At 44.1% G+C, this 26,256-nt stretch overlaps 1 protein-coding gene across 2 annotated transcripts in view; it reads right to left on the bottom strand.

Annotated features, from left to right (window-relative positions):
• EVA1A (eva-1 homolog A, regulator of programmed cell death) overlaps positions 1-25,885 on the bottom strand; it is a 214,253-nt gene extending 188,368 nt beyond the window's left edge. The window contains exon 1 of one of the 2 annotated variants that reach the window (XM_065834938.2): positions 25,636-25,885. In XM_065834938.2, coding sequence (XP_065691010.2) covers positions 25,636-25,735 — 100 coding nt within the window. In that variant the 5' untranslated portion in view covers positions 25,736-25,885. The remainder of the gene's footprint in view (positions 1-25,635) is intronic. The other variant, XM_065834939.2, reaches the window with a different exon arrangement.
• Positions 25,886-26,256: the final 371 nt, after the last annotated feature.

Here is a 26,256-nt window from a genome sequence, read left to right as displayed (position 1 = left end):
AGTTATCTCTGAGACAAATAATGGCTGAGAATATCAAAAGAAATCAAAAAGTCCTTCCTGGGGTTGAGAGGAAAACAGATGACCACAAGTGTTTTGAGGTTTGGACAGGCACCACCAGTAGAAATCACCCAGGTACCAAGGGAGCTCACATTGGCTGTGCTGGTAACTTTGGGAGATCGAATATCAATTCTCACCACTGGAAAAATCCCAAGTTTTCTTTGCCAATGGAAATCTTCTCTGGCCAAGACGACTTACAAAGACACCTATACACAATATCAAGTGAGATGCAGAAAAATCAGCGTACTCCTGATATAAACATGTCAAGGTAGATGCACCTCCTGCAGTTGTCCTAATATAAAAAAAAAAAAATAATAAAAATAAAAGTGTTGGCCCAGGACATACAAGTCCTACACAGCAACTGAGAAATGGTGACTACTATAACCTATCACTGCTAATACTTAACAATCAGCCACTAACTGAGGATGACTTCCATTATTCTACTATTTTAATTTATTATTTGAATTGAACTAGTAATTTTAACTGAATACAACAGAGATCTAACTGAAGTTTCCCTGCAGGCTGGTCCTTGTGTATTCTGAAAACCAAGACAAACATCTTTTACAATAACACACAGTGACCTCCTTGATTTAATAAAACGCAGCATCACACTCATCTGCGACAGCATACAGGATGTTCAGCTGTCACATTCCTCACGTGTTTTTCTTCTCCTGTATCCTCACTGTCAATGTTTGTCTCCAAGTTCAGTTTGCCTTCAGGGTAATATAACAGTCCCCTGGTTTTTGCGCTACATGGGGTTAACTCAGGCTAATTCCATCAGTCTCCCACTGAGCTCAAACAAGCCCATGTATCCCTCCCAAGGCAGGGGGGGAACCCACAACTATGAGAATGACACCATGGTATTAGTCTTTCTATCAAGAAAATGACATTTTCTAGTATCTACAGTAACCACGGAAGGTATTTTCTCTGGGAATTCAGCCTCCCTTGCTCAGAAAGATTTTAGGTCATAAACAGCAAATTTCTGCTTTATTTTTGACTGTTCAGTGAAAATTTCTACTCACTCAAGGCCCTGTAAACAGATTATTGGGACCTCTTTTACTGGAGTTAGTGCTCTGCAGAAGGCTTTTTGATAGATTAGCTCTTCCTTAGATGTGGTCCCCAGGAGACAACTTAGGAGGTCTCCTCGGAGTAAATGCTGCTGTGTGGCACTGCAAATGCCTAACACTTTTTGTTTGTTTTTGCTTTCAGTATGCGGTAGGCAGGAAGATAATCCCACAGCTGGGCTGCAGTTCATAATCTCACTATGTATTTAAGTGATTTCCCCATTTATCGATGTGCTGTACAAAGTCCCATGGTGTCTGCTAAAGCCTCATAATTCCCTGACACCCAGAAGCATTTCTCCAGTGACTCTTCACTCAACTGCCAATCCCTTTGATAAACTTTGATATTCAGATAGCATAGTCTAAAATACTTATCCTATAAAAGGTTTAATTGTCCTTAATTTATTAATGCTGATTTCCCTTTATCTTGAAATACAGTGCAGGGGGAAAACTCCCACCTGTGATGTTACTTGAGCAATGGCATCACTTAAAAGTCTGCAATAAACCTCTGACTTACAAGCACATTTTAAAAGCTTCACTTAATCCTGTCAGAAGTTTAAAAAGAAGTTAATATTTAACTTTATATCTACATGTTTTAAAAGTTTATCCTCCTTTGGTTTTTTGTTCCAAAAGTGATTTTTGTGTGTGAAAGTTTAACAAGAAATGCTTTCAAAGAGGGCAATCCGATTTGTTTTGGCTGAGCTACTGCTTTGTTCTTCTTAAAATTATAGTCCTTTAAAAAAAATAATCCAGATGCACATCAGAATTGGAGATTTCCAGAGAATCATTAAAATCTTTTTGAGTCTCAGTCTCATTTACAATGGCAATAGGGCACTATAAATACCTCAAAATAGATGGAGAGATAAATAAGGAATCCAAGATTACTCTTAAAAATAGAATTTAAAAAATATATTCTCCTCCTAGAACTGTCAGATGCTATCAACATCTGGCTACATCTGCCTGGGCTTGTAAATGGGAAATGATAGTGTAGAATGGCAATCTCTAGATGCACCTGATCAAGATGGCATTTTAAACTGTGACAGCTGAAAACACAGCAGAATTGATGGGACAGGCAACCTTTAAAAAGGTCTGTGCAGAAGCATTAGGCATCTGTTTGTTTTATTGACAGGGCTGGCTTTGTTTAAGAAGAACAGCGAGCATATTTAATCTTCATGTCAAAAGACACAGTGGCATTAAAGGGTAGAGAGTTACCTCAGGGACAAAACTACAGTCTTTAATCATCCCGATCTTCATTGTTTTGGACACCGGAGCTTGATTCTATAACTTCACCCTTGCGTTCTTACTCCCCACTTCCACTGCACTGACTTCGAAAGGTCTGGGACTCTAGCCCTCGTTTTAAAGGTGGTAATTACATAAAACTGGCAACACCAACAGGTTCTGGTTCCAGGTCAAATAACACCAGAGAATAAGAAGGAGATATTAATTATAGAGAATGGATAATTGCTTCCTTAGCTGCTAATCCTCCCATTTATCCACCCAAAAGGTCAGATGCAGAAACCCAACACCCTTTCAAAGTACAGTGAATAATCTGTCCTTGTGGCCCTGCGCCAGAACTCTTGGCTGTGTGCTAATCTGGACTACTTAGGGGCAAAGAGCCTGCGCCAGCCAGCTAGAGAAAATGTAAACACTCATCTTTCTTCCTGGCCACTTGAAACAGGCACCTTAAACCAATCAGAAACAGGCACAAATGCAATTCATCACAGCCAATTTCTGTTGTTTAGCCAAGACAAGCAATACTTTGGTGTCTCATTATGCAAAGACAAGGCAAAACACGAGGGCTGCAAGTCTGTCTTCACATGCACTGGTGTGAGGCATGACTGTGTTTAAGTCAAGGTCTGCTGGGGTAGGCACTAAGGTGTTCTTCTTCTCCTTGGTTTTTATCAGACCTGCCAATACCAAGCACACAACCAGCATTGCCAACACACATAATCTCTGAGCAGACACACTCCCATTCTTCAAGTCAAAGCCATTTGGGGTCAGACAGTGAACACTCCGGCAGCAGGTCAGTGGTCTATGATTAATCAGATCACACAAAATAATAAAGTTAACATTATTTTCCTATAATGCATCCTGTTGATTAACCACGTTGGACGTATGGCACATGCAGAAAGTCATGGTGAGGTCTTTCAGGTAAAATATTCCCATCAAGCAAGCAGATGCTTGCCTCACTATCTCTAGCTCTCACCTCCAAACCATCTGCTCTATTTTATTTTGATCAGACTCTTCTTACATCCCCACACATAGGCCTTCTCACATAGCAGCAGAGTGACAGCAAGGCAAGTGGTGGGGAAAAGCCATGGTGCCAGGGTGGAAATCTGTTCCCTTACAGTCCCTTCCACAGCTCCTGTACGCATTTTCCCCCATCCCAACTGCAGAACAAGACGACGCTTCTGAATGGATATAAAATTAAACCCACCAAATTCTGTTTTAACAACTTTGAACCAGCAGAGGAAGTTCTTGCATTGCAATACTCCAGCATTTTTGATTACAGAAAGCCCTAAAGCCAGATTTCCTCTTTGGTAAGATTAGACTCCCACAGTAAAGTTTTGTTCCATTAGTTATTCCAGAGGAAAACCACACGTGGGCTCAGAACCAGATTCAATAACATATTTAGGTCTTGCGTCCTGCTTGAAATCCTTACTTCCCAACAAAAATCAATCAAGAAGCCGGAAGTCTGAGAAGGAGCTGAGATCCTACTGTGTTAAGATCCTATTTAAGTCACCGTGTTTCGAAGACCATGCAGAAGAACTGACTTGTGTAGCTGCATCTCCCTTCCTGATGCCTCTTAATGAAACTATAACAACACTGAAGGTGGAAGGAGCTAAATTCCAGTCCGCAGGTAAGGAAAGATCATTATAAAGCAGGGTTTTCACACAAACAACCAGTTCAGACTAGGGCAAGGCAAGGCATTTTGCTTTATTCCCTGTGCTATCTGAACAATTCAAATAAGCCAAATAGCTTCTTTTACAAAACCGGAGAAACAAAATAATGTGGTTCACACAAAAGAGCTGAAAGAATGTATCAGGCAAACAAGGGGATGCTCTCCAAAACATTTAAAAGTATGTAATATCTTTTATTTAATGTGTCATCAACTAGCCACATTTGTTTTCTTTCCTGATGGCACTTTTTGCTGTCCACACAGACTCAAACTCAATTTGTTACAGAACAACAGTGACTTTTTGCTTTTGATATTTAAGATCAGCAGTTTGTTTGACACACACAGGGGCTACTATTTTAAGGCCGTATTTCCCAGTCACTGGTCTGCTTGCTGATCAGAAAGTGACTCTGGAGAGCTGGAAAAGCCGGTGCCTCAGCAGCAGAGATACAGCCTGTACTTTCCTCTTTAGTTATGTCTATGCTGCCTTGGAGAGAAAGGAGAGGAGAGACCTTCGCAGCCTCGTATTTGGGTAGAATTTGATCTTCCCTTCAACATATGAAACACCATACAATCAAACTCTGTAAAATCAAAGTTGGCTTGGAGCTACAATCCTGTGACAAAGACTCCATTAGCTAAAAAGCACCAACTTAGTCTTTGAACTATACGTTTGGTGTTGGTTTTGTTGTTTGGGTTTTTTTTCCCCTGGTTTTGGGCTTTTAAAAAGTCCTTTCCCCCACCCTGCTTGTGAGTCAGTCTCTGCCTACAACATTCCTCAGTGAAATGCCTTTGTTTCCTTTCCTGTTAGGAAACCGCTGCCTTACAGCGGGTACCCTCACAGCCTGGTGAGCTGGTACTTCGTGGTGCTTTTCCACTCCAACAGCTCCCTGCAGCCATCAGCTGCAAAGCAACTTACCAAGGCTGCCAATCTATTTACTGGGCCAATATACTCTCTGCTGGTAACTTGCAAATAGATGAAGGCCATGCGGGACAAGAACAGAGATGCCAGATTGCCTATGCTTGGCTGAGCTGTATTGGGTACAGTATCTCCTTTGTGTAAGGGCAGAAGGGGAGGGGAGAGGTTGGAAAGTGGCTGGAAGAGCTCCAATAGATGTATGGCAGGACATTAAAATCAGATGGCTGAAGCTGTTCTCATGCTTTCTCTCCTTTGATAGAAACATCCGATTCACACAGAAATTGACTCCTGAGCTGCCAGTTCTCTGCTTAGCTGAAGAGGTGCCCAGCCTTGGGTCGTGGCAAATCACACAGGCCACTCACCCCAAACAGTTTTATTTACAGCATGAGTACAAACCAGATGCAGGACAGGGCATGGAAGTCATATCTGATTCCAAATATCCATGTTTCTGTCATGTATATACGTGTGGCAGAGGCATTTGTGTTTGTATCATATGACACTTGGACAAGTGTCCATCACTTTACATGGGACCCACAGAGTCCCTCTGAAAGACTGTGACAGGGAGCAGGACGCAATAAGAGTTCAGATGGCCAGAAACTATTCCTTGTCCATGTGTTGGGGAGACTCAGGAAAAAGGACGCCTGTCAGCAGAGAAGGTCAATTTTTCTAGCAGAGACCTTAGCACTGGGAAGTCAAGACACCTCTAAATGACTGTCCTGACTGCAGGTCCCCAGACACATGGCATATTTACATTTCACTTCTAGCTGAACCATCAAGTCTGGCAAAAACTTATGCCAGGTTCTTGGGGTACCTGTGGTACAGAGTTGGTGATGAAGTGTGGAAACCCTCCTCTGCCCAGGTGCTGGCAGCACCTGCACCGTGCTCAGGCTGCAGGAGTGCAGGGATATATGAACCGTTTCAGGCATAATTTCAAGCACATGCTCGCCACAATCATCATTCTATGCACATCCCATCCCTTCGGTAGGGAAACCAAGGCATTGAACAGTGTCATCCATGGATCACCAATATAGTGCTTACAGAGACTAACTGCAGTTAATGTTTATAGAATCATAGAATCATTTTGGTTGGTAAACCATGTTCCTAAGAACCTCATCTATACATCTGTCAAACACCTCCAGGGATGATGACTCCACCACTTCCCTGGGCAGCCTGTTCCAATGCTTCATAACCCTTTCCGTGAATAAATTTTTCCTAATATCCAATCTAAGCCTCCCCTGGCGCAACTTGAGGCCATTTCCTCTTTTCTATCACTTGCTACTTGGGAGAAAAGACCAACCCCCTCCACGCTACAACCTCCTTTCAGGCAGTTGTAGACAGTGATAAGGTCTCCCCTCAGCCTCCTTTTCTCCAGGCTGGACAGCCCCAGTTCCCTCAGCTGCTCCTCATCAGACCTGTGCTCCAGGCCCCTCACCAGCTCCATTTCCCTTCTCTGAATTCTCTCTAGTACCCCCAGTTATGTGGAGTTTTAACCTGCCCACTTGCTTCCAAGGTTTTACTACCAGCCCAATCTGAATTTCCACCGTTCATTGACACAAATGTTACCAGAGAGAGGAGCACTGAATGTTTCCAAGCCCTTTTACCCTCCACTTCACAAGGTACAGGGGTGGGTCCTGTATAAATAGGTTTTTTTGTTCGAGGGCGTCTGACAAAGCAGAGCCTGACCTTTCCCCTTTTGGGGGAACAGCAGGTTTCAATCAAACCTTGCTGAGGGTTGGGGCTATTTTCCCCTCTCATAAGTCAGGGTGATGCTTGAACTCTCCTTGCCTCAGCCCCTCCACCCACCCCATCAATCTCCCCCGTGCCCTGCCCGACAGCTGGAGCCACCGTGATTTATCACAGCCTCCCCTGCAGCTGCATCTCCTCTGGGACTTTCCCTGACACTAAGTGCCTCCAGTCACTGGACAGACAGGCAATTCAGTCCCCTTCCAGCAGCTGAACCCAGACCCTTTGTAGAAGGAAGAGGACACTTGTCGATTAATGTTTTCCACATTAAATTCTACTTCCAGCATACGGTGTGCCCCTAGGAATTAGGCTGGAAGTGGCTCAGTCATATATATTGTTTCAAAATGTTGCAGTGCACAAGGCATTTACAGGTAAAAGAAGTGTTGGGTTTGACCGACAGTAACGTAAGTAGGACTCAAGATAGGGGCTAAGAAACTAGAGCCCGTATAACTCTGTGGAGATAGTAAAGGATTCTATGGTAATGGTCCAACTATATTGCACCTGAGCTGCTCTCAGGTTATATACAGATTATTACCACACAGCATTGCTGCTGTCAGACCTGTGTTACTGTATGCTCACTGAAGATCCACCCCATTGAATTTTCATAATACTAAACACACTAAACTACTACGAAAATGTCCCTTCTTTCCATCTGCCAGGAGATACAGAGCACTGACTGGCTGCGTCCCAGTTACAGGCACATTTTTCAATAAGGTTTCTTATTGTAAATACACTTTTCATTATTTCACAGCCAGATGAAGTCTGGCTACTCTTCTGGACACTGCTTTAAAGACTAAGAGCTTTTATTAGGCTGTTCCAAGCTTGGGTACTCATCAGCAGAGCTGAGGCGATGGCCCTGAGCCCAGGATGAGGCTTTTTCTGCACTGGATATTTGCTAAAAAACTAGCACCAGGGTGGCCAGAGTGTGTAAATGGATTTCCTTGGCTCTTATTTTAGGCAATACAAACAAGCTTGGCAAACCCTGCTCATTGGTTGTTTCCTGAAAAATATTGGTGTGAGTAGGTGAGAGAGGTGAGGAATGAGTACTTGTGTCAAGCTCTGGACTTGATGAGGGTCTCTTCCAACCCAAATGATTCCAAGCATGGAGCAAAGCAGAAAGAAGGACCATATCCAACTCCTTCCCATTTACCCTTGGGATATCTCTTGGGCCACAACCTTGCGGAGATGGTCAGGACGGGAAGTGCCTCAGTGTGTGCTGATGCATCAGTGTGTGCTGATGCCAAACACTAAAAATGAACAGACATGAAAGGAACCATGTAGGCCCCTGTGAAAGCAGAATCTGGCAACACTATCTCCATTGGGCTAAGCCAAAACAGAGGTGTTCCTCTCTTGGAGAAAACTCTTGAAAATTTGGATTTTTTTCCTATTTTTTTAAGCCCCAAACCCACTATTTCTTGCCTACTTCAGTGTGCATGAAAAGGACTGATTCCAGAAAACCTCGAGTTAAGCCCAGAGTATCATGCTGAAAAAACCTACAATCTCATCCCAAAAAGCAAGTATCAGGATTTCTAAATGTTGTCTTAAATATTTGTGGATGAGGGGACATCACAAGCACAACTTTCCATACATAACAAAGATATCTAAATTATCAGCACCTCCCAAAAGTATGAGATGTCAGGATTTTTTCTTCTTGCTGAACATACAAGCACAGCAATATACTGACAGTGCCTCATTAGCTTTTGCTGGTGGCCTGCCTCTTACTGCTCAAAATATGCCAGAAATAACCCCAAAAAGTATAGCAGGCCTGGATGAATCCCCCAGGCCTGCACTCAACTGAGACATCGCATGAACAGCTTTTGAGATCAGAGAAATCACATGCTGTCTCTTGCTACCAGCTTTTGTTGTTCAAAGCTACCATTGGCTCTGCTTCTTTCCAAATTAGTGGAACCACTATGCCAGGCCATCTGGCACATCACAATTTATCTTCAGATTTCATTATCCAACCCACTGACCCCAATGTTTCCTCCCATTGACTAATGAGATTAGCCCATCACCTCCTAATTGCAGCATTTATACCTAGTCTGTTTTACAACACCCAAGAAAACAAATCCCCAGGTTATTTCAGAGTGAATGAGTGTCATTTTGCTCGGAGAACAGGCACAGCATTTATAAAAATAGGAGGAGGTACATACATCAGAACAATTAATGAATGTCCTTAGGCAGGAAAGTGAAAAAGAGGAAATACAAACACAAACGTACTAATTTCAAACTACTGAGGCCAATCTCCTTACTCCTTGGGGTTTTTTAGCTCTACCAGAGCGGTGCAAGGAGTATTATTAATACCTGGCATCCCTCATGGTAAGGGAACAACTGCAAGGCTAGCAGAGACATTACTTGTAAGGACACTAACAGAGCATGGTATTCCAGTTCCACACCTCACCACCCTAATATGAATTTTCCCGAAAAAAATGTCGTATAAAGACAGAAAGAAGGAGTTACAGAATCCCCTTATATCTATTGCATATCATGAAAGTGCTGAGAACTAAAAAAAGCACAGGAGATGGGCTGGAAAACAAGTTGTCAGCTTTATTGCTCTCCACTTAGTGATTTTGAGCATGATCCATCTAGTCTAAGCCAACTGTCTGGGCCTTTTTTGGGTCAGTGAAGGGGAACCAACAGCCATGGTATGCCACTGACCTCTAGATGCAGATGTAATGGAAGTCAGATGATGCATCCCCTAGAAGTCCAAAGAAACAGCTTAGGTGAGATGAAGGTGTCTTTGGTAGAGTTAAGGAAAAATAAATCCCATTGATGATGGCACAAATATGTGCCTCAGTTTCTCCATCTGCAAAATAATGCTATCGGTATTTATGGTAAAGTGCCTGTACAACCATGAATGATCAATGCTGTGTAACAATGAATTACTCCTGATACATTTATTGAGTGTGCTTGAACATGTTATTGGAGACCTGGTGAAAATCCAGAACTAGAGGGAGAAAAAGGAGGAAACTTTAGAGTTTTCAAGTAAAGTTCGCAAATTTGGAGTTGTCACAAAGAAAAAGCACCTGGCCTGTCTCACCTTGGAGGTGCACCAAGCCTCCAAGGTGTTTGCCTGTAGCCTTACCTTACTACTACAGGTTTTAAAGTTTCCAGAGCTGTCCTAAAAGCCTCATTAGAAACACTAATACTGATTTGCCACTGAAGCACTACCATGAACAAGCCATCAGAGTAAGAATAAAACAGCCTTCACCAGAGCACTCAAAACACAGCAAGTTTTGCTCGTGCCTGGGCATCAGGAGGGCTGGATGTTCCCTTGCCCAGGCAAGACTTGGATGGAGAACAGCCTGGGAGATTAAATTTCCATCTCTGTCCACCAATTGCCTGCATGCTCAATCTCTGTCTAAATACACCATCACATGGACATTTTCCTACCTCTCCCCACCACATTTTTGTGATAAGTGTACCTTCCACATGCCTAATGTCTAAGGAAACTTCTTGCCCTCCTTGCACATCCCACAGGGGCTGGAGCACAGCTGAGCTCTGTTAACACATGAGCCAGGCATGGGTGACAGCTAGGTGACAGCTTCTCTACAATGCAAATCAGGCTCATTGTCACCAATGGAAGAAGCCCTAAATGAAAAGGGCCCATTGACAGCCACTCCTTCGAGATCACCCTCAACCCACCACCACTAGGCCAAGTGCTAAAGGAAAAGCCTGATCTCTGTCCACATCCATCAACACCGCCATTCAGCCAATGACATACAGCTGGGATGGAGGTAGTTCTGATCTTCTCCAGAAAACTATGCTAGGAAATGAGCCAGAAAGGCTCTGAAACAAGGGATCAAGCATCTAGACAGCTTCCCTCTCCATGCAACACTTTGTAGCTTGAGCCATTTTTGGTCAACAAACCCCGAAGTGCAGCTCTGTGCTGAGAGGGGCTTTAAAAGGCAATTCTGCATCCAACAGACATGGATACTGGGCTAATATCTCACTCGGGATACTAACAGCATCCTGATGCCCTCACTAACCCCACAGCACAAAAGGAGTTTTCAACCACCAGAAGACTTTTGCACAGAGACAGGTCTGAGCTTAAAGACAATTCTGAAATCTCTTACAATCCAGGTGGGTAGGGCCAATTTGGTCCTTTGTAAGAAAACATGTACAGTTTGGAACAAGTGAGTTTTAGTATCGCACTGGGGAGCAGAGGGAGCATGGCTGGACCACAACCCCAGTGGTGAAGGAAGCAGCAGAAGTGGCGGGCAGCTACCATAGGTCTTACAGGCCAGCAACTTGCTGAAGCAGTGTGTCACCAAAAGCATTATACTGGCAAACTTCACAGATGTAGGTAAACCCTATGTATGCTCCTTTTGAACTTGCTCAGATGTTTTGGACTGCTGAAGTTCAAACAAAGGCATCCTTTCCAGGAGTAACTTCATCTAACTCGACACAGGATCAAGTAAAAACACTTGAAAGCAGCAGATAAACAGGACTATCCATCTAACCATCTGCTCAGAGTTATCTATTATACTTTGTGAGACCTTTCTGTGTCAGATACTCTTCAGAGAGGTAGTATTATTAATGGGGCAGTACGCATACCTTTCAATTTTGCAGTCCCAAAACTATTCAGAAGTCATCACAATCCAGGTAACTATGGGATCTGGGCTCAAAAAAGTAAGAAACAAGTAAGAAACACTTAGAGACACTGAGGGAACATGTAATCAAAAGGGACAGGCAGGGAAACAGGAGTCTCACAGACCCCAAGCTCTCACTGCAAGGCCATGTAGAAAAGGACACATGGGCGTTCTGTGTGTGACAAGTCTCTTTAATCACAGGCTCCCCTCACACTTGAGCCAAGCCTGGGACCGCAGCCTCAGACTTCAGGACACCCCAGGATTGTGTCTCCAATTGGCTTGACAATATTTATTTCAATGAATGTGATTTCTTCCCCACATGCCTCATTTTCCCTCATGTGCATAAAGGATGAAAGCCTCTGAAAAAGCGCTGGGAGAAATTCAGGGTGGGCATCAGTTATTATTTTTGACAGCACTAAAACAACATATGAAAAGGGTTTCTTTGTTGGTTTCTATTTTTTTCCCCCCGAGAAACAGAAGACAATGTCCCATCCAATGCTTGCCTGATAGAGCAGCAAATGCTGGCTCTGTCACAGCGCTGCAGAACTTGTGCTTTTGGGAGACTATTGTTTTTATCTCAGGAGAAAAAATAAAGGAAATGAGCAATCCCAGAAGGAAAGGGTCTGAATGCTTGCTCAGGCTGTGCCATGAAGAAAAGAGATTGCTATTGTCAAAGGGTGTTTCATTGTTCTGGTCTTTCTGAGAAACCTTAAAATATATCCAGAAATGTAACAAGAACAGAAAACAGATCTGTTCCTTCAGCTGCCTATTTGCACCCTGGCTGGCAAGAGACAGTCCATAGCTCTGCAGTCTTAATTACCCTGGTTAACCCTTGTTCTTGTTAATTACATTTGTTTACAAAAAACACTTCGTATCCATCAGGAGCATAAAGAGAAGCCAACTCTCCCTCATGTGAATAGCCCCAATGCTTTAAATTTAATTACTTACCAAAACAGGACTCCTCAACACTTAAAGCATTAGCCTCCAGGCTAATCAATTTACTTACAAATTACTACAATAACTGGCCAGGCTCATTCTGTCATTGGTGCCACTCTTAAACGCTGTCCACATTTCACCCTCCTCACCATATTACTTCAAGCCAGGAGTCAAGCTCCAGGCAATACCTCCAGGATCAGAGAAGTAGGACATAAAAGAGATGCAAGGGCACAAAGATTTCTTCAAGGATCAGAAAACAGCTCTTAACCCAGGAAGATGTGGGATTTGCCCCTCTTAGCATGACTCCATCTCATGGGAGCAGCTGGAATCAGCCAGGACTGATCCCCTAATCTCCCAGACCTGAGGAAACTCAGAAAGTGGAAAAATTGCAGATAATACAAATAAGTAGACAGATAAGATAGATAGATAAGATAGATAGATAGATAAGATAGATAGATAAGATAGATAGATAGATAAGATAGACAGATGAGATAGACAGATGAGATAGACAGATGAGATAGACAGATGAGATAGACAGATGAGATAGACAGATGAGACAAGATCCCAAGAGCAGAATGTGAGGATGCAACTGGCATGCACATGATCTGGTTGAAGATATTCCTGCTCATTGCAAGGGGTTTGGACAAGATGACCTTTGAAAGTCCCTTCCAACCCAGATTATTGTGTGATTCTATGAGCATCTCCAGAAGCAGAACCTCACAGCTCAGCACCGTTCCTAAGACACAACATCCCCCCAAGAACCCACCGCAGGCACAGCCACGCTGCTTTCTTGCTGGCACTGGTGTGCACCATGCCAGCTCAGGGCTCTTGGCCCCAACTGCTTGATAAAGCAGCTTGGACAGTCCACATGCAACCCAGCAAGAAACAATAACCATCACCAAGAACAGCCAGAACCAACAGAGTTGAAAAGGTTTTTCTTTCTTTTCCCCAACAGGAAGAGCTTCCTGTGTCCAGATGTTGGAGAAGTTGGTGTAACTAGGTCCAGATTTTCTGACCTGTATAAGAGAGTAATGCTGAGAGACAGAAAAAGGATCAGCTTCTGTCTCACAGGCAAAACCAGTGAAGAGTGTCCCTTAATCTCCAATACCCTTCAACAGACATCTCAATCAGTCTTGTACTCCAATGACTCAAATCAAGGGAAACATTCAAAAATCACTTTATCATTCATATTGTGATATCACACTGGCCAATCGACTTCCTTTTCACCCCCCAGCAGGCTATTCTTGAGCAGAAATAATCACCACCAGCTCCACCACACAGATATATGAGCGATGGGAAAATGCAGAGGAGGCTGGAGTGAACAAAAGGCACTTCAGGCCTGCTGGGGTCAGAATGCGTGTCTATACGGTAGGTTGGACTCTTCACTAATCCAGCTCTGTTTCTAATGAGATTGTTTCCCATTACAGCAAAAGAAGGTCCACGGCTTAATTTACCAAAAGGGACCATTGTCACGCAGCGTAGGGAAGCAAAATAATCTTATCAGTTTGAACTTGAACCCTGCCTTCCAATTATACGGACACCTTTTAAGAAAAGAGAGATAAAGAAAAAGTGATTTTCATGTATCCAGCAAGAAAAATAGATTGTCTAATAGCAAGCATTCAGTTTCCTACAGCTGCTACAGACCTCTACAGTCCAGCCACCAGCTATACCACTGCCAAAATGCAATAACTAGTCTCTGTGCACATTAACTCTGAACCAAACACAAGCCAAATGGCACCAAATGCATTTACAGTGCAACTTATTAGTATAGCTGAGCACCTACTCTTGCAGTACAGCCAAAGTGAAAGCCTGGGGCTGTCAGCTGAAGACAAGCAAAGCCAAAGGGCAGGAAGAATCAGACAATTTTTTCACCCCTTCCTGCTGAATCTCTGTCTCTGCCTTCCTATTCAATCCATCAGCTCCCCTCGGTTGCTATAGAAGAGAAGCTATCCTCTTCTGGGAGTTCTGCATCCCACACAACGCAGCTAAAACAAAGAACATTTTGGCAAATAAAAGCCAAGCTTCATCTATTTTTTTTTTTTCTATACAATTCATCCCATGGAAGTTGTTTAGCTGAACAAAAAAACAGTGCCATCCTTTATTGTGAGGCTAACAATAAACTAACATGTGAGCACAGCATGGGTCACAGATGTGTGCGCTTCATCATCAACTGTAGAGCCACTTCCCTGCTCGACTCACTTTTCTAAAGCATTAACCTCTTTGAGCTGGAATTCAGCGTGAGCACATAAACCAGGAAGCAAACAGTGTTAACACGACAGACGCAGCCCTTGTACAAAAGATACACAAGGAGATGGACGTGCTTTGGAAACAGGCAGATCAACAACCTCAGTTTCCAAGGGGTTACCCAGACAATAAAAATCTAAAGAGAAACGAAACTGGACAACTGCCTGATTTCAGTCATATCACCTACAGTCATATCACCCACAGCAAAGAATCATTATTTGTGTATTTGAATAGACATCTTCACTTTTTTTTCTCCTGAAGAGACAGAAACAAACAAAAATTTGGAGGCAGAATGTCTTCAAAAATAATTTAAGCTTCTCTTGGAAGGACTGACCCCAATTTTGTAAACCAGTTTTAAGCACTCTTATCTCATCCCAAATGAAATAACACTCAAAGTGTGGCTGCTCTAAGTAAAAAAAGCTACGCAAAACAGGACCCTGCTTAAGGCTGCACTTTATGGGCTCAGCTCGTATCTGCCAACTGAAAGCTTGTTATCACACCCACCTCTAGCTTGTATTACATTAAAAGTTCAGGTATAATCTTGCTCTTTCTTTAATGTACTGACTCTGGCTGTGATGGAGTTTGTTCTCTCCATAGCAGCTTGTGTAGTGCTGTGCTTTGGGTCTGTGATCAAAACTGTGTTTTAGCTGTTGCTAAGCACTGTTAGCACAGCATCAACGCTCTCTCTATTTCTCACTCTGCCCCCACCCAGCGAATAGACTGGGGAGTGCACAAGGGGTTGGGAGGAGACACAACCAGTCAGATGACCCCAACTAACCAAAGATATATTCTATACCATTTAACATCACAGAATCTAGACAATAGAATCCAAACATCAACCTAACACTAGCATTAAAATATGCCCTTGAGAACCTTATCTACATGTCTTTTAAACACCTCCAGGGATGGTGACTTCACCACTTCCCTGGGCAGCCTGTTCCAACACCTGACAACCCTTTCCGTGAAGATTTTTTTCCTAATATCCAATATGAACCTCCCCTGGTGCAACTTCAGGCCATTTCCTATTGTCCTATCACTTGTTACTTGCGAGAAGAGACCAATGCTCTCCATGCTACAACCTCCTTTCAGGCAGTTGCAGACAGTGATAAGGTCTCCCCTCAGCCTCCTTTTCTTCAGGCTGAACAGCCCCAGTTCCCTCAGCTGCTCCTCATCAGACTTGTGCCCCAGGCCCCTCACCAGCTTTGTCGCCCATCTCTGAACTCTCTCCAGCACCTCAATGTCTTTCTTGCAGTGAGGGGCAATGTTCAGCAATAAAACAGAGTGGAATGACATTTAGGTAAGTCAGACATCTTTTGCTTGAGCCTGGGCATCAGTCTACCTGTGGGATGAAATGAGTGATTGCCTTTGTATCACTTATTTTGTTTTCTTTCTTTTTTCTTCCACCTCTCCTTCAACAGCTATTAAACTATTTTTATCTCAGCCCATGAGCTTTCCTGCTTTTACTCTTCCTTTCTCCTCTGTGTCCCACCAAGAGGGGGAAGAGGAGGTGAGCAAGTGGCTGTGTGGTGCTGACCTGCCTACCAGGGTTAACCCACAGCACGTAGTTACATGCACTTGACTCTGCAATTGTAATGCTCATTTTAACCTGTACAGTTTATTTTCATATACACATTACCGTACTGGAGAAGGAGTTGTGTATCAAGTATCATGTATTTCTTCCTGTCTACCACAGCTTGAGATTATGGTTAAGCAGCTGCTCCTGGAGAAAATGGTAGATACTGAACAACCCTTGAAATACTGGGCAGTTAGAGCTCCTGGTGTTTGTCTCTCTGCCCTGGATTCTCATCTGTGCAATGCAGGTAACACTCCAGACTCTCCTTCCAGAAGGGTAAGCACATCCCTGTTTATAGGGCACTCACAACAAGCAAAATAGGGTTTAAAATTACACATGGTAAGAAAGAACCATGGGCCATAATGAATCAGAAGGATAAAGAAAATCACTGTAAGGCAGATGTCCTGTGCACTGAACAATACAGGAGACCCCAAGGAGGTGGTGAAAAAGTAGTATGTGCTCATCAAAAAGTAACTCATAACGTAAAAACCCAAAGGGATGGATTGAAGTAGTTAAAACTACCTTAATTTTAACATTTCTTAACTTCCAAATGTCTGATTTGCAATCTTAATGACGTTCTTTGAATGTTCCATGCAGAAGCTAAACTAGTCCAAAACCAAAGTACAGAATATTGTCCCATAGCATTTATGGGCATCACCAAGGCCACAGCAGCACTAAGCTCACAGGCCCCACACAGAACACAGAGGTAAGAGATTTCCCAAAGACTGGGACCCAAAATTCAACATAATCCAGGTACAACAGCTCAAGTTACCACCTATCAGTCTAGTTGCACTAAGTGTCTGCACTCTTGGCCCAACATAGCTTAAAGGGAACATGTGTGAGCCAAAAGCCTTCACAAAATACAGCAAACATAGGAAATTAATGCCAGGAAGAGAACCTGCCATAGAGCAACCTTAATACCAGTGCAGAGGAGCAAACAATAAAGCATCACAGCTGAGCCCACAGGTCCTAGACACAGGGTGCAGGTCACCCCAGCCCACAGAGTGATACAAAAATCACAGAGGAAAAATCAGCAGAAAATCCCTCCACCGCTGTGTTTGTTTTTGTATTTACTTGTTGGAGTAAAAGCCCATTTCCAACCCTTGAGGCTAATACAACACATGTTGATAATATCATAGCTGCAAAACCACAGGCATCCGATAGCAGATGAAAAATAGAACAACAGGAACACATAGGGGGTCTCAGAGTAGGTGGTCTGAATGGTCCCTTTTCAACTACCAGCACCAGCAGGTACCTGATCTATTGAGGGTTTAGTATAACTTACCTGAAGACAGCCCTCTCACAGCCTGATGATTCTGCTGCTGGAGGAGAGACAAGTGTCTCTGCTGGCAACTGGTGTGTTGATACCAGGTTAAAAGATGACACACAAAAGTATATAGTGAAGTTCTTAGATTGTAAGTGGCTGATAAAATTCTTGTACCCCTCTAGGCCTTCTTCTGTGACTATAACATTTAAAAAAGGGAATATTTCTTAAAAAGATAATTTTTTCTTCCACACCAGTGAGGCAATGTTGTTAATGATGTGAGATACTTTACCAACAAGTAGATGTGACCTCCCCTGCCCACCACAACTAAAGGGCTTGGACAACATCTACTGCCAATTCTTCTGCAGTATGCTACATCCATGTGCTAATTCAAGTACACCACTGAAAGTACACTCGGAGAGCTTGCCAAAACTGCAGGTCCCAGAGATGCTGCTCCATCTTCATTCAAGGATCCAGATGCATTCAAAGGAGGTTACTGTAGAGGAAACCTTACGAGCCAGAGGAGCCCCATCAACACTGATACCACAGCATCTATAATACCAACTCTATTCGAGAGCACATGGCATATTTGACAAGATTTATTTTACTGTGCAACTCAGAACCGCCAAACCATGGTTGTCTCTGACATAAAAAAGATATGCAATACATTCCAGGCAGCCAAGCATTAAACTATGTCTGTTCTTTCAGGGATGCTTAATTACTACAAATGAGCTCATATCCTGAGCTACTGAGCTGAACCATATGTATCTGGACCAGCCCAAGCCCAGATTGAGAGACATGCAACATCTTTCCTCAGGCAAAATAAATAAGAAGAAGAAAGAGGAGGAAAGAGAGAGAGAGGAGGAAAGAGAGAGAGAGGAGGAAAGAGAGAGAGAGGAGGAAAGAGAGAGAGAGGAGGAAAGAGAGAGAGAGGAGGAAAGAAAGAGGAGGAAGAGGGGGGAAAAGGGGAGGCAAAGAGGAAGAAGACAGGAGGAAGAAGAAACTTTAAAACTTTCACAATTATTACTTCTCTATCAGATATAATGAGCAAGAAGATGAGTTGGGTTTATCTTTTCTGCATCCTGGCAAATCAGCAAAGTTGCCTCACAGCTGAGCAGAATTTGGCCCTTGCCTGTTTATCAGAAAAAACACAAAGATCCCAGACAACAGCCGTACCGAATCAGTGAGGCTGAGACACAGCACTGACAAGGACACAAGGAACGCCATAGAATTGCATCAAGCCAACCTGACCAAAAATCCTCTGAACTACTTTGAGCAGGGCATTGGGTGTGCTCCTGCAGGCAGCCACAAAAAACAGGCTGAATCCATGAAGGTCTTGGGTATCTGGATAAAAAGGAATGTCAAGAGCACACACAAAAACAAGGGTAGTTGCTTCAAATGGTCCCCCACAGGGACTGGGATTGCTGTCTTGGAACGGAAAGCAGAAGGTTCAACCTATACGTGCACAAACACGCCAAGCACAAACAGCCTGTCTCAAATAAGGCATGTAAACAGTCCTGGTGTTGCCCAGCTAAATCACCGCCCACCCACCTAAACACCAGCACAGTCCAATTTTCAGTTCTGAGTACCAAACACATTGGGAGATCAGGCCATGTTTAAATTAGCATCAACAAAAAAGATGAGCAAGGTGCCAAGTGTAAATACACAGTTTTTCTCCCCCTGCAGAGACTAAGCCTATTCTCCCCCACCCCCCCATCTTAAATTATCATTCTGGCTTCGAAGTATCTCAGTTGTGAAAAGATACATCAAAATTCCCACCATTTTTTTTAACTGACCAAACTATTTGTGTTACATAAATTACGCTCTTGCAGAGTCTTAAATCAGGGAACAAGTTTTACCTGAGGACATAAACAGTTGCTTGCTTTAATTCTGCAGCACTTGTACACCTAACAACACACAGACATAGGAAGAACGCTGCAAGGACATTTTCCTAAAATAGACTGTGCATCTGAAGGGTACTGATAACCTGGGATACTCTGAAGAAAATTACCACCATGGATTTTTTTTGTTTGTTAATCACAGAATCATAGAATAGTTTGAGTTTGAAGGGACCTTCAAGGCTCATCCAGTCCAACCCCTGCCATGAGCAGGGACATCTTCACCCAGATCAGGTTGCTCAGAGCCCCATCCAGCCTGGCCTGGGATGTCTCCAGGGATGGGGCATCCACCACCTCTCTGGGAAACCTCAGACAGCGTTTCACCACTCTCTGTGTAAAATATTTCTCCCTCATATCTAGCCTGAATGTCCCCTCCTTTAGTTTAAAACCATTACCCTTCGTCCTACCACAACAGTCCCTATTTAATTAGTATTATTAATAGTAATAGTTTCTATTATTATAGCAATAATAATAAATAAAGTGTTCCTGGTCCTGACAAAAGTTTGCATCAGTGGATCAGTTTCTGGGCCACAGCAATTAGTATATACTATATAAACATTGCCAATCATCACGCAGACGTAGGGATTCTGGGGTCTCTTGACTTTTGCTGGCAGCTCTGATGGCTAAAACTGAATTTCCACATAATGTGAGCCAGATGCACACACATGTCTCTTGAGCTTGAAGTCGTTGCCCACATGGACCCCTCACAATGGTTCTTCCCTTCCCTGGCACCACAAATCCAGACCTGTGGCTGGTTTTTCACAGCAGTAACAGCAGCGCCTCTGGTCACGGCCCAGGACCACAAACATGCGGAACTGGAAACACGTGTTTCTCTTTCTAAAACTCAGTTTGGTCCCTTCAGTTGTCAGTAAAAGTAAATGCTGGACTTTTAAAAAGTCAGCAAGAGCTTTCACAGCATTATCATCACAACTGTTGGGACATCCATGGTGTTTTCTGGAGCAGCCTCAGGGCAGGAGAGCACAGACATTTGCATTGTTGCTTAATGTGCCATATTGATGCCCACAAAGCTGCATCCCTGCTGACAAACCAGAACAACTCTCTAAGGCACCAAAATAGCCTCAGCTTCTGTGCTGCTGCTTCTCCTCCTCTCCCAACAGCAGCAGAACTGGCACTTGATATCCCCCCCATTGATCTCCTCCTCCAAAAGCCTCAGCTCTCTGCAGTCCTAAAACTGCTGCCCACTGACAGAGACACATGACACAAAACCAAACGCAGCTCCCCCTTGCCAGAACCACTCAGACCCAGCCATTGTGCTTCAGATCCCCAGACCCATCCCCTACAGTTCACTGTGCCACCACATCTCCAGAACATTACCAGAAGAGGCCACCAGTGTTTTTTAACTGGCTTTGATGAAGTTTTGGATTTTGTCACCTCTGCAAAGGAGAATCAGTAAGCCACACAGCAGCTCACACAGCTGTGATGGATGGGTTGGCACATATGACCTCCAGCTGAGAGGGAAAACATTGCCTGGGGCAAGGACCTCTTCAAGCAGCAGCCTGAGGTCCATCCAACCTCATCACTCACAGCCTTTCATGAAGAGAAGGTATGGAGGTGGCCTGGGTTTGGCCCCGTCCTTAAATAAGGTCTAAAGCATGTCTGTTTGCCCCTGGGGTCAAAAGCACAAACCTCATTACTAAGTTACACCGCTGCACTGGAAAAGAAATTGTATCTGCCTTTCTCTTGAAAATCCCCTTTTCACAGCCTGCAGCTTTCAACACACGGAAATCCTGGACCTCCCTTGACACCATTGACCCATTCAGGACTCCAAAACCAATATCAAAGTCTGACTAAAGCCATTCAGAAGCTGTTAGCATGTAGATTTGGTGATAATTTGGTGAATGGACTTGTCAAACAAATTGCCTTTATTATGGACTGATTAACCACAATCAGGGAGAAGCACCTTTCCTCTCCCAAACCCGACCCTCATCAGCTCAAACAAACACACTGAGCCAATTAGCGAAGAGGTGGCAAAAGCAGCTTTCACTCGAAGCCTGCCATCCTTGGGGAAAAGAAAACAAACAAACAAAAAACAACAACAGCCAAAAAAATCCTTTGTGCTTTCAAAGCCAGAAAGAGCCTCCAGGGAGAGGTCCCGACCCAGGGCTCACCTGCGAATGGGAGCTCTCAATATTCATCTGGCCCGATGATGGATCAACTCCCTTAAGCAAAGTGCTGCTCACATCCAGCTTGTGCCAAATATAATGCAAAGAACATAAATATTGAAGAAGGCCCAGGGGGACCAGCACTACTGGGGCTGTTATTCCTATGGCTTTATGTCCTGCAGCGGGGTTCTCCTGTGTCAGAAAAGGCATGAGCTCCTATCAAAGTTAGTTCCATGCCTAGAAACTTGAGTGGGTTCTCTGATGTCTGCAAATGGTTGAGTTCACAGCACAGCCTTTTCTGCACCGTAGCAGTAGTGAAGGATCTATCTCCACTAACATGAAATTTGTGTCAGTCCCATAGATCTGATTCTACTACCTTGCTGTTCAATGTGCCTGAAATTAGTTAATTAATGGGGAAGCCATTGAGGAGAATTGGAGCACAGCATCATAATCACATAAGCCTAATTCCCTGCAGGTATGCAGCTGCAAATTTAATGGTCACCTTGGCTGGCAGTGGGCAGAGCAGAATTCAACATGTGTTTGCGTGATTTATCTTCAGAGACAGGAAGCCCATGGCTGGAGTTAGAGATGGCACACAGGATATAAGCAATAACCATTGCTGAAGCTTTCAACACCTGCATTTTAAATTAGTACCAAAGACTAATTTTGGACCCCTTTCAATTAACCTAGTTCCTCTAAGAAGCAAGTTCTGTGCACTGCACATGGATCACTGCCTCCCAGAGCCTAAACAGAGGAGCCACAGCACAGTGTCCTCTGGCAGGGCAAGGACATTGCTGTGTCTTGGACTCCCACCACTAATAGAAAACGGCTAAAACAAAAGGGAAGTTTTATCAACCAGCAGGGCTTCCACGGAGTTCATTGCTGGGACTGAGATTAGGATTAAAGGTTTATGGTTAAAGAACAGAGATTCAAAAGACCAGCCTCCCACCCCACACCTCATCACAGTCTTCAAGTGTCACCTTGAACGCCAGGGGTATGTGACACATCGCGACACTAGATCCTGAGCCTTCAAACAGTCCTGAGCACAAGAACTGGTCACTGAATGAGATTAGATCAAGAGCCCATACTGCAATCGTGCACAGAGAAAAAGTCCAGGCCTTCATAAAAGTGGCTGCAAAGTGCCTGATAACTCCACTCTCTCCCGAAGGACCTGATTCCTAACCCCACACCCTCCCACAAACACCAATGTTTAAAGAACTATTAAAGAAAACAACTTCAAAACTCTTCACATAGTTCAAATACTTCACTTAAAAGGAATTTTAATTCTTACATCTCAGATTGCACCAGTCCCCAGCAGGACACGCAGTCATCGTGTCACATTGTGGCGTTTTAGCTGCTGGAACAGGAGGGATGGAGCCACTAAGTAATGAGGCTGCCATATGCTCAGGGGCCTGGGAGCCAAGATGACGGAGATCCCCAGCAGCTCTACCTGGGAGTGCTACCCTGGGCCTCTCCTCACCCTCCCAGGGTGCTTTCCCATGACCTATGCAAAGAAGAAATCTTCTTGCAGCCAAGAGGCACATACTTTAAAGACATAGATAGGGGGAAAGTATTAGGAGCAGTGGGACATGGGTGAGTGTGCAATTCTTGGTAAGTCTTTTAGCCAGTCCTGATTCATAGCTGCAGCATGTGAGTCATATCAGCGTAGCTTGTGGTCTGCTTAGAGCTCAAGACTGGACGTCCCTAAGCTGCTTCTTTCCAGGGCTGCATCTATGCATGCTGACCCATCAAGAAAAGGCCATGACGAGTCACTAACAGCATCGCTTCCCTGGTAGTGCCAAGTCAAACCAAGTTGAGAAGCCAGAGGTTTGTTGCTAAATAAGATCTACAGGACTCAGTTTGGAAAAAAAAAAAAAAAAAAAGGTACTGCTGATATTTGCAACTTGGAAAAGCCCTCACATCCCAATGAGCTACATCATCTGCCTGTAGCATGTAGGCAGCAGTCAAACTGCTGCAGAAACCTCCCAGGGCATCACAGCAAGCCTTGCATTCCTCAGCAGCAATAACCGCTAAAAATCCCTTCATCTTCTTCGGATGCAGACAATTTATGTCTTGGATGCACCACCTCTAGGTGGGGTGGCATATGGTAAGGCTACAAGGCTTCCCCAAAGATGCTCACCTGCTCAATTCCAGCCACGCTGGAGAAGAACCCAAAACACCTCAAAGTACAAAAAAAAGTATGTAAGTGGCCAGAAACCGTTACGGTCAAATTATATTAAAAGGCTACTCCCTTTCCATTCCTCATGCCAGCTGACAATTCGTATGTAGGGGTAACAGTAACAAACAAGGTGCTCCATCAGGTAGGAACAGCTACGTGGGCCACTGCACATGGTGCATCTCTTCAAGCATTGGAGGAAAACTGATGGGGTCTTTGAAAAATGTACTGGGAAGTAAAAGTGTGTTTTGGGAAATGCTGTATGTTTTCCTATCCCCTCTCATCTTGTTGCTACCCAGCTCATAAACTTACAAAACCATATTTGAGCTGCTATGCACTGGGTACAGCCCTTTCCTGCAGCAAACCATGTTTCCTGTCCTGCAAGGTACAGTCAGTCCAACAAGACTACGGACATTTGCCAAGCCTGCTATCAGGAAACACAGCTTGGATCTGATGGAAGATTTCCACAGTTGTGGAAACTCATGGGAGGTTGTGCTGTTGGGATTACAGACCCTGCTTCAGAGAACAGCCTTGCCATGCACATACACAGGGGTTTAAGCCACCCCTCTTCTCCCAAAGCGTGGCAGTACAGTTGGATGTTGCAGAAAACATGATTTTCTTATCTGCAACCCTCTTGTTCATTTTGTAAAAGTACAGCATCTTCCGCCCCGCCAGCATCACCAAAGCCTGTTGAACTTACTTGCATTGCTCTGGCTATGTTGTGTACACACAATGTAAAGTACCCTTGCTCTGAGATGCTTTTGCACATTTTAATGCTCACCCATTTGGCCTGGCTGGGACAAACTTTATCTAAACTTTATCTACATTTCTGAAGGACCAGTACTTTCCCCATTGCAGCTTTAACTCCTGTCCTGCCCACTCCATGTACTCTTTCTGCATTAACTTGCTTGCAAGGAGGAACAGAGAGAAAGTTCAATACCAAGAAACAGATAAAAGCACACTAGAAACAGGGAAATGCCTGGGCCCTTTCCATTCAGAGGCAGATATGCCCTGAATGGCAGCCCCCAGGACTGATCTGCTTCCAAAGAATCCTGAATCACAAGCAAGCCAGCCCCCTTTAATTCACATTAAGGCTTCAAGCTACTGTAGATATACTCTCCCGCTCCATCACAAGCTCCTCCTTTCTAACACAAATCTCTCCCAGCACACAGACACATGCACTCCCAGAAAGCGAGTAGCAATGTTGTGATGTGTTGAAACCAGAGTCCAGTGAGATTCAGCTCTTGCTAATGGCACTTTTTCATCAGCAAACTATAATCAGCAGTTCTTATCCACTACAAGAGTTTTGCAACACACACCTAAAGAATATGTCAGACTAGATTCTTCACACTATGACCCAAAATTAGAACTGATATCCTGAAAGCAAAGTGACCCTTATTAGGTATTCCCAAGTAAACTAATCAACCTTGCTTAAGTGTAAAACAAGGTCTGCTACATTTTCTCTGATCCACATGTACATCCACAAAGAACAGAAGCAGAAAGGTAACTTTAAAGTAACTGATGCAGTTGTACATAGTTATAAAACGGGACTCCATATAAACTTACATGGGACTCCATATCTTTCAAAATGCTATGTATTTACCTGCTGTCCACAACTCAAAACAAGTGCTATGAGCATTTTTAGATTCAGAAATTATTTAGATTTAGAAATGATACACTTTTTCTCCTGGCTTAAACAAACATAGGCTCAGAATATAATTCACTCTGTGTATGTAACATCTCCTTTATTTCAGCTCCGGGGGAGAGGGGGTTGCAGCAATCAGGACCTGTGCTTTAAGAGGGGGAGAATCTGTCCCATTGCAAAATATTTAGATCTTGCTATATTAGTTTTAACTTATGTCCTAGACCTTCCCCACCTCCCAACCTATCTCTTTTCACTCCTCAGCGAAACACAGCACAAAACCTGCTACAAACTTCCACAAGTTAACGCTATTCCATTCCTTGTTTCCAAAGTTACTCTACCGAAACGGTTTTGCTAAGGGTTATTGAGGAAGGCTCTAACAAAATCCTCTTACAGGATATCCTTTTCATCAGCTTATTTTAAAAAGATTAAAATTACTCCCCGCATAACCTGCTCCCGAGCCCTCTAACAAGAGCTCCCGTCCAACACAGGAAAGCATCAGCGTCTCCCCTACCTGAGAAATCCGCAGAAGTCCTCGCAAAGTTGCCGAAAGCTGCCAAGCACATGAGTCCTACGAGAAAAGCGGAGGCGGGAGACACATCTGGGCTGCACATCCTTAAGTATCCTCACGGCTGGTTCGCTTCCAGAGAAAAGGAAAGCGCTTTCTGCCGCAGCCCCGCACTCATCGCCCGCAGGAGAGCGCCGGTCCCATGGCGGGGCAGGATCGCGGCGGGGCCGGGGGAGCTCTGGGCGCACACCCGGGCTCACACACACGCATCCCCGGGAGTGAATGAACCCGGCTCAGGGAGGCTGACAAATGAGACAGACCTACCTGAGCCTTGGCGGAGGTCCCAGGGTCCTAAAAGCCACCGCTTCCCCCAAATTTGCTGCAGGCTGTGCAGCAGCCGCACCGAGAGCTGTTAGAGGGGGGCGTCAGGGGGGGTGCCTTGGAGAAGCGCGGTTGCTATTTTAGATACCCGGGGATCTTTTCTCTCCGGTGCGGACAGAGAGAAGGATGGACAGGCAGTATTTTCAAAGGAGGGAGCCTGAAATGTATGTCTGAATTCCTAACGATTTTTAGAGCGACAGATATTTATAGTTGTAGCTCAAATCAGTGTGAGCAGTGGTGTCCTGC

Source organism: Patagioenas fasciata, chromosome 3 (genome assembly GCF_037038585.1).
Source record: "Patagioenas fasciata isolate bPatFas1 chromosome 3, bPatFas1.hap1, whole genome shotgun sequence".
Lineage (NCBI taxonomy): Eukaryota > Metazoa > Chordata > Aves > Columbiformes > Columbidae > Patagioenas > Patagioenas fasciata.
Note: the sequence above shows the minus strand (reverse complement) of the source record. Positions and strands in the feature narration are given on the sequence as shown.